Source organism: Triticum aestivum, chromosome 3B (genome assembly GCF_018294505.1).
Source record: "Triticum aestivum cultivar Chinese Spring chromosome 3B, IWGSC CS RefSeq v2.1, whole genome shotgun sequence".
NCBI classification, from domain to species: domain Eukaryota; kingdom Viridiplantae; phylum Streptophyta; class Magnoliopsida; order Poales; family Poaceae; genus Triticum; species Triticum aestivum.
Genome location: NC_057801.1, coordinates 52,684,826 through 52,693,277, shown reverse-complemented (window position 1 = coordinate 52,693,277; position 8,452 = coordinate 52,684,826). Strand labels below are relative to the sequence as shown.

At 42.7% G+C, this 8,452-nt stretch overlaps 1 protein-coding gene across 4 annotated transcripts; it reads left to right on the top strand.

Annotated features, from left to right (window-relative positions):
* The first annotated feature begins 1,397 nt into the window (after positions 1–1,397).
* LOC123064685 (uncharacterized) lies at positions 1,398–4,661 on the top strand. Of its 4 annotated transcripts, none has more exons than XM_044488110.1 (10): positions 1,398–1,547; positions 2,107–2,286; positions 2,398–2,671; positions 2,776–2,871; positions 2,960–3,087; positions 3,199–3,283; positions 3,374–3,506; positions 3,592–3,749; positions 3,908–4,220; positions 4,376–4,661. In XM_044488110.1, exons 5-10 carry the CDS (start codon positions 2,994–2,996, stop codon positions 4,439–4,441), a joined length of 849 nt encoding a protein of 282 aa, XP_044344045.1. In that variant the 5' UTR covers positions 1,398–1,547; positions 2,107–2,286; positions 2,398–2,671; positions 2,776–2,871; positions 2,960–2,993; the 3' UTR covers positions 4,442–4,661. The 4 variants fall into 4 exon arrangements, with proteins under 4 accessions (XP_044344045.1, XP_044344046.1, XP_044344043.1 ...); XM_044488111.1 differs by having other exon boundaries at positions 3,592–3,761; positions 4,353–4,661; XM_044488108.1 differs by having other exon boundaries at positions 1,399–1,547; positions 3,592–3,761.
* The last annotated feature ends 3,791 nt before the right edge of the window (positions 4,662–8,452 follow it).

Below are 8,452 nucleotides of genomic sequence, written 5' to 3'. Positions count from 1 at the left end.
CGTTCGTGTCCCACGTGGGCATTTCTATATGTCATGTCTTACTCTTCCTCGACGTTGATCCGCAGCTTCACTTCCAGGAGCTCACAACCAGCGAAGATGTCGGACATGGGGAACAATAAGGACTTGGACATGGACGGCAGAGATTTAAACTTGATTAATTTTGTTTATGTTAAAAAAATGTCATGAATTTTCTTGGCTTAAATGAAAATAGTTAGGTTTAAATGACTGTGCTAATCGTTTCTCCTGGAAAGTCTGATTTAGTGCATCAAAGTCTGATATTTGTTTTGGATGAACACATCTTTTACTATCGTCTTCAACTGGCTGTACTAGCCACTGTACGACAAGTACTACCAAACAGGATTCATTACTTGGCCTAGAGTATAACTTACCACTGTACTAGAAGATATGTGTCAATCTAGTCTTGTCACATCGACACGCTAGCTGGTTTTGCCTCCACGTCTTGCCTGTACAAAGAGTACACCTACTCAAGATATATTTTCCTCTCTTTCACCCAAAAATACTAGTAGTACCTATGTTATTTTTTTTGAACACACTAAAAACGCAAGCGCTCATATACACGCGCATACACTCATCCTTATCAAGGCACACATGTACATCCTACCCTATGAGTACCTCCGAAAAACTGAGCCGGCATATCATCTTAAAATTTACGAAGTTACCGTAGGCACCTCGTCGTCGACGGGAACGTCTCCTCCCACTGAATGCGCATCGCCAAAATCCTGAAATAAATGTGAGCACCAAGATTTGAACCCTGGTGGGTTGGGGATATCACAGTCCCTTTAACTATCCAACTACAGGTTACTTGTTCTCCTTTTACATCGTGTGTAAGCGTAGAAAATCATATATTCGCGCATGGTACATAGAAACCGTGTTTTCCGAACACAATTTTGCACAGGGTGCACAAGATCATTTTTTTTCTTTTTGTGTACTGAACTTGACATAATATTTTTTTGCACAAAATATACCGCATTTACTTGTTATAGCACGGTAGTTTTGTTATTTCTCGGCCATCTCTAATGATGTCTTGGTTTGCATTAAAAGTTGACAACCATCGGTCCGACATTACTTCCTAGATCTCACATTTTGTCCTTTTTTTTGCAGGGAGATTTCACATTTTGTCTGAACTCTACAAACAAACACTACAGTTTATTTGTATCAGATGAATAATTAATTACAACGAGGCGAATATCTTTTGTATTTCCATACAATTTTATAAAGGAAAAAAATACTTATACCGATTAAGATATAGGAGTAGTACAATTGTATAGGCTGGAGATAAAAAAAAGTGAGCAGAGATCAGTACAACTGCTACACGTTGCACTAGCTTCACTTCACTCTGCAGTCTACAGTGGCGCACTGTGCACCGCCCATCTCATCATATTCTTCCCACTTCCTCCTCCTTCACTTTGCACCGCCCATCTCATCAATACTCTGAATTTCCTTGTCTGCTCCTCATTCTTTGATTTGGCCAAGCCTTGTTCTTGGCTTGGGAAAGCAGAGGAATGCATAGCTTCCTGAATCCTGAGGTAAGCAAGCGTAGGTCTCCGTTAATTTTTGTAGCCCTTCTCCGGATTCTGTTGCATGAATACCACTTTCCAGTTCTTCATTACGTTCAAGATTGATTCCAAGCGGTTGAGTTTTTTCACCTTAAATCATAGTCTTTTTCCCCCGCCTGGAAAGTATTCTGTTTAATGCGCGCCGTATCACCCTGACATCTAGATATATTTTTCTTTTGATTTTATAATTACATATATTCGCTCATTAAAAATCATGTGAATCATTTTTTTTTCATACACACCAGAGTAGTATTGGAATCCAGATTAACCATTTTTCATACACACCAGAACTGAGCAGTTGATTGAAAATCACTACTTACCAATGTTTGCATGAAAGGGGGAACAAGTTTCACCCCAAATAAGGTGAGGAGCCCATGTTGAATGAACAGGGTTTCAGGCTTTCAGCTTCATTGTGAAAATTATTGCTGCACATTCTGAAGTTTGTTCTGTTGTGCAGCCGTTGGGGTTGAGTAATGGACAAAAGATTGGTCACAAATCTGCTCATTTATTTTTGTCTCCACATATGTAGATCAGCTTAAGCTTCAAAGCCAAAATGGGTGAAGCTGAGGATGGGTTCACCCCACTGTCTCAGTTGAACCCATCATCGGATTACAGGCAGAGTCCAGATGCGCATCTCAGGATGTGGATCTCCTTCAACCCAAACAACGGCACTGTGTTCGGCCTCGACAGCCTTCTCATCGACAGCGAGGTGACGAAATATTTCCTACTTGATGATGCTCGACATCACCTGCTACCGTTGTAGCACCCTCCGAAATTTGTCAACACAATGATCCATCTTTTTTTTTCCTTTCACTTGTAGGGTGGAACTATGCAAGCCCATGTAAAACCCAAAGATATAAAGCGTTTCGAAGATTGGCTAGCTGAAGGGAAGCTCTTTGCACTGTCAGATTTTGTAGTTTGTCCAAGCGAGCGGAAATATATGACCTGTAGGAACCCCTTCATGATGCACATTGAAGCACATACGGTGGTCGACGAGATCGATGGAGATGTCGACGCCATACCTCTCCACTGCTTTAATTTTGTTGACTTTGTCGATGTTCCTTCTAGGGACCGCAAGATTAGCTTATTGACAGGTAAATGTTTGGGAAGCTGAAAGTAGAATCAGTGTTAGCCTTGCCACGTCAATATCTGCAAATTCTGAATTTTTGTCTGACATGTGCTGATATAAACGTCGCAGATGTTATTGGCCAAGTAGTCGAAGTTTGGGGCATAGAAAGGACCCCAAAGAAATTGCGGATGATAGAATTTGCAGCTTACTGATTGAGGATTTCAGGTAACATAAGTTACATAACTCAGTTAATCCTTTCAGATCTTTGTCATTCCATGGTACCGCCTTAGCTTTTCCAATTGTCATTATACAGTGGAAAGGAGCTGTATGTCACACTATATGGAAAGATGGGTCATGATTTTTATGCGGAGATTCGCAAGAAATGCCGACAAGACCCTGTTGCTGCCGTGTTTGCCGGGATGCGTGTTTGCCACTACAAGGGTCAGTCCCTGATTCACCCTATAATCTATTTATCGGTTTCTACCGTCTGATACTACCATATAACTAATTTTGTTTCATTGTCATGAAACATGGTATCACTGTTCGGTTTAGGGAAAGGATATGTAGTTTGCTCTTTATCAGCTTCAAAGTACTACCTAGATTTGGAAATACCAGAGGGACAGCAATTCCGCGTGAAGTGAGTGGCCTCTACGGTTTATTATTTAAACTGATGATTGTTCTACCCTAATCCACATTAGTGAGGGCTTACTTATTTGCTTGTGTGCAGTTGGCTTCATCCGAAAATCCCCATAGTACACCTACAGTCTCAGCCAGAAAGCCCTGTTGATCCAATTCAGGAGTTACAAAGTAGCTGGAGAACAACCAAGCAGCTGCAAAGTCTCGATCCATTTCAGTTATCGGTAAGACGGTGCTCCTCTCATTGACTGCATATAGGCTTTGTGTACTGACAGCCTAATTAGTAATTATGTTCTGGGTCCACTGCAGGACAATAGCCGATTTTTGTGCAGAGCCACCCTGAAAGAAATAGACTGCACCAAAGATTGGTGCTATCGTGGATGCTTCCACTGCAGGAAGAAGGTCAGCAGGGACGGAAGTGAATTCTGGTGCAGCCAATGCGATCCGGTTAACAAGAAGCGTAAGAGGTCGGTTTTATGGTGAGAATCTTGAAGACTCATGTGCTGCTAGTGCCTCATTGTTGCTTAGTTCAGACATCACTACTTTGTAGTGATCTAAACAATCTTATATTTCTTTAGGGGGGAGTAGTTAGTAATTACCATGCTGGTGTTTTTCGACATGCAAGGTACAAGCTAAATGCAGTGGTGGAGGACGACACTGGAACCATGAACTTGGTGATCTTTGCCGAGGAGGCGCAGGAACTTATCGGTATCCCGGTAGAAGAACTTTTCGAAGAGATCACCGATGATGGCAGGTGCACCGTGCCAGCTGCATTCTCATATCTTCGCGGCTCGAGCCACACCTTTCAAGTTGCCATGGACGACTGGAGCTCAAGCTTCGTTGTGAAGTGGATCCTGAACGACGATGAGTTGACACTAGTGCAGCACAGTGGGTCAGTTCAGTCGACCGTGTCTAGTTGTAGCTCACAACTTATGGAGGTAAGACATGCTTGACATTTATTTTTGACACATGTAAACCAATGGGCGAAAATGTCAGTTTTTTTGCTTTCCTGCAAGTACATTGATCTGCAGGTAAGCTCTATCCAGCGTCTTGACTCTTGATCCAATCAGTTTTCCTTGCCCATTGATTTCAGGAGAAGATGTTGATCCTCAAGCGAGAAACCGAACTGAAGACGAAAGATGAGGCAGATGCAGAATGACTCCTTTCCCTGACTCTCAGGCTCTCAGCAGCAGCTCTTCGTTTCACAAGAACAGAATGTGCTACATTGGCGGTAATCAGGCCAAGTAACTGTTCTTTTGCTCTGCCTTAATGCTAAAACTATGTAAAAATCCCTTGTAAGAAATCTCATGTAAATATTATGTGGAAGTCACCTTGTTCAGATTGCTGGGAATGCTCATCCTTGGGCCAGCATATGTCAATATACTGGAGTGGTACAGTAGTGACTCTTGCAGACACCATGGATACATTCTATTATTTCAAAGGTAGGATGCACTCCTAAACTCTGCATCGATGCACATAGTTATATATTATTAATTATTAAAAACAATGTTTGTCAAATAAATCGGCTCATGAAAAAAACATATGTGAGTTAACCATAATCCATCAGTCAAACCTTTTGAAAATAATGGAACGTATCCATGGTGTCTGCAGGGTTTTGATTTTTTGTTAATATTTCTTTTACGGAATCTTCAAACTATAGTCCAGATTTTAAATAATAGAATGTGAGTTACAACGAACGGAGTATCAACCGTTATTCAAGGCGGTGTGTGGAGGTTTTCTCAACATGGATGGCAGCATAACTTCCAGATTTATCAAGCGCAACTTTTGGCATAGGCATAGTGTCAGTCTACAGGATTCTACTGTTGCCGGTTTGTCGGTTTTGTTTCATTTCTTTCTGTCAGGCTTTTTGGGTTTGGCAATAGGCATTTTGCAGAGGCCGGGTGTTACTCATAATGCTTTGTATCCACTTGATGCTACATTTTGAGATAATAAACGAGCCCTTTATTAGGAAAAAAACCACATGTGAGTTAACCAAGGTTGTACAACTCCAAGATAAAACCTTCAAGAAGAATCAGTTTGCAGTGCAGTGTAGATACCAACCATAGCCAAAAGGTTGACTCATGGATTTTCACTTTCACCCCAGAGAGAATACAACCTTGATGTCAACGAGAAATATTGGTATCCACCTCTCTAATTGTCTGCCCAAACAGAACTAGCCGATCAGAAGAAGATTTCGCTGCAAGAAAGGATCTCACTGCTTCCGGTTGCTGCCACACCGTCCATGGTAGTTGTGTGCACCACGACAACACATAGGACTTTTCGACTGTCTACTACAACAAAATTTGTCTGCTTTGGTAAAGGAGGGGCGATGACGGTGGTGCCCCTTCGGCTCACATCAGTGCTTGTAGTCATCGCTAGGTGGTCCACATGCATGTTTGTATTTTTATTACCTCTGATGTTCTTTGTACTGCTATGATTGAAGGTGGATAGATTGAAAGTTTCTCGCAAAGAAAACCACATAGGGCGTGTTTGATTGGTCACATGCAATTTGTCTGCATTATATACAAGACGTAGTTCAGTCTGGCTGAGCAAAAACTAGCAAAAAAATCAATGTCTGCAAGTTGTTTGGTTGCCCGTATTGCATCAGTGACCATTTTAGGGCCGGTTTTTTTTTTTTTTTGCTTAGAGGTGAGCAGATGCAAATTAGAGCCGTTTGGCTGTGTGCATGTATGAATTCTGCACACCCCTTTCAAATGTGGCGACCTTACCACCACATTAGCAACACTTCATAGCAAGCAACACAAGAGATAACAGTAGCAAGTAAATAGACATAAACACAACATGAAAATAGGCATAAGAACAACACATTAGCAGATAAGTTTAAGCAGCAGGCATCCCATGCCCCTGCACCACCTCAGGATGCTGAACCCTGGGCAAAATATGGACAATTTACCAGCATCCTAACAACATAATGACAGGTTCAAACTAACAACATGACAAGTTCAGACATAACGACAGACATACTAATGATCAAAAAGCCGAGACTGATGTTCCCGATGCAGATGTGCCTCTGGCAGCGCACCGTGCAGATTATGAAGTTGTTCTGGTTGCAGATATGCACCTTCAGGCCAAGGTCAGAGATCTGCAAGACGAGGAGGTCGCTGGGGACGATCTTGTGGTGGCGGCAGAAGTAGTTCTAGCCCCTCCCAAGGACCATCTGGTCCTAGAAGGTATGGACCTGCATCCAGAACTCGCACCACTTGTTCGCCGACAGCCTGATGACGCGAGGAGGCTTCAGCACCAGTCACTGTTTTATCACCGCCCTTGATATGGATGTAGAAGCGTAGCGGCTCTCGTGCCCCCTCCTCGTGGCTGATCCTCGGCCTGTGTCCATGGCCCAGAGGCTGGTTCATGGCAGCGACCAAGCCAGGGAGGTTCACCCATTTGTTCCGCCGGTTCGTCAGGCTCAAGTCCTCGGTGCCAACCACCACCTGCGCTTGTTCACCCGCTACATCCCACTCTGTCTTCACGATCTTGTTAGGTAGACGATGTGTGTTAGTAACAGTGCATTTTCAGATCATTGCTCTGATTTGTGGCAACCGCATATGATGAGTGGAAGTTGCAAACAACCACTAGTATGATCTGAACATAGCATTGCACAAGTACAACTACCACTGATCAGCAACAGTTCCAAATTTGGCAGCATTCATTCACACTATCTTTCCCTAATAATAAAGCACGGATTGACTCCGTGGGTTCACCGTCATAATATGTTTCTTCCCGTGAATTTACGCTTTCAGTTTTTTCACCTATATTATTTTCTACATCTGAGGTGGTACTATTCATCTTTCTGTCAATATGGCGATTTTCGTCCGTCTGTCGTTTCCATACAATTATTATTTTCGTCCGTCACGCGTGATAGCTAGGCCATCCAGATTTTTTAGCGCATTCATTGTGTCCCAATTTAGCTGGCCCCGGCGTGGCCCAACTCAGCCGGCCCACCTGATATGTCAACGGGCGCAAAAATTATATGCCGAGGAGTGGGATCAAACTCGCAACCTCAAGCACTCATCTTTACAGGCTACAACCAGTTGAGGTAGAATACGCTTTGTGTCTAGATGAAGGGTTCTGCAGTTATGAAATAGTCCCACCTCGACTTCAACCACACACAGCTTATATACGTGTGAAACTTACATATACCTGAAGCTGCCTGCCAGATGAGAGAACGGGCGATTGCTATGGACTCCATGAAAAACGATATTGCATGAAAAAAAATAAAAACCCGGCCAATTACTGATTAATTGTCCAATTGGTTGGGAGTATTCCTGTACGTGTGTGCTTGTGTGTCCCGGGCAGCTGCAAAGATCAATCAGTCCAAGGCTGTTGTGTATATATAGTGTACGTGTTGAACCGGATCATTTAGGAGATTGTGTACTCTCCGATACCGCCATCACTTAGTCGATGTCCATTATCACACACGATTATAGATACGGCTGGGTGGGTGCCGCAGCTGCACGTTGTCGACCTCGACAAGTAGCTGGTGGCCCGAAGGAGAGCAATCAGAGCCCCGCCCTATCTCCATGTAGACGGCACATGGCAGTGCAAGGGAGAGCGGACATGGCCAACAACAGGTGTTTGTCAATGAAAGACCTCCAGGAAGCACCGGCCAAGCCTTGGCTAATTAACTACAAATGGTGGTGCTCAGCTAATCTAGAAGACAAAAATACTAAATTGGTGCAATGGAATTTCAGCTTGATCGTTTCATAGGCAAAGTGTTTGTATTGGCTCGACTACGTACTACGAGTATATACTAACTAATTTTTTAGTTTTTTATAGGTGAATTTATGTTATCATCAATACAAGTGAATTTGTATGTACAAAACAACCAGGCTTGATGTGCATAGTACTATCCACTTTTTAAACCTGCTTTATAAGAGGTATCATTTACTTTATATGCTCTAGGGCTACTCTATCCACTGCTAATTCAGTTGAATGCTGCTATGTCCCTTGGTTCGTATTCAATTTTCTTTTCTGGGTTTAACTCTGCTATAAGCTTGCCCTCGAAACAAATGATGCATATGAATCAAGGAGAAGGAGAAATAAGCTATGCTCACAACTTCACTATTCAGGTATATTATCTCCTCTCGTTTATTTCACTAGCAACTAACAATAGAAGGAGATATTTCAATTTGGTGTGCACCACCAGCGT

Excerpts from the sequence above, each read along its gene's own strand:
- LOC123064685 (XM_044488108.1), top strand. The coding sequence starts at position 2,994 with ATGGGTCATGATTTTTATGCGGAGATTCGCAAGAAATGCCGACAAGAC. Across the intron at positions 3,088-3,198 it reads GCGTGTTTGCCACTACAAGG|GGAAAGGATATGTAGTTTGC; the intron begins GTCAGTCCCTGA and ends TGTTCGGTTTAG. Across the intron at positions 3,762-3,907 it reads CGTAAGAGGTCGGTTTTATG|GTACAAGCTAAATGCAGTGG; the intron begins GTGAGAATCTTG and ends TCGACATGCAAG.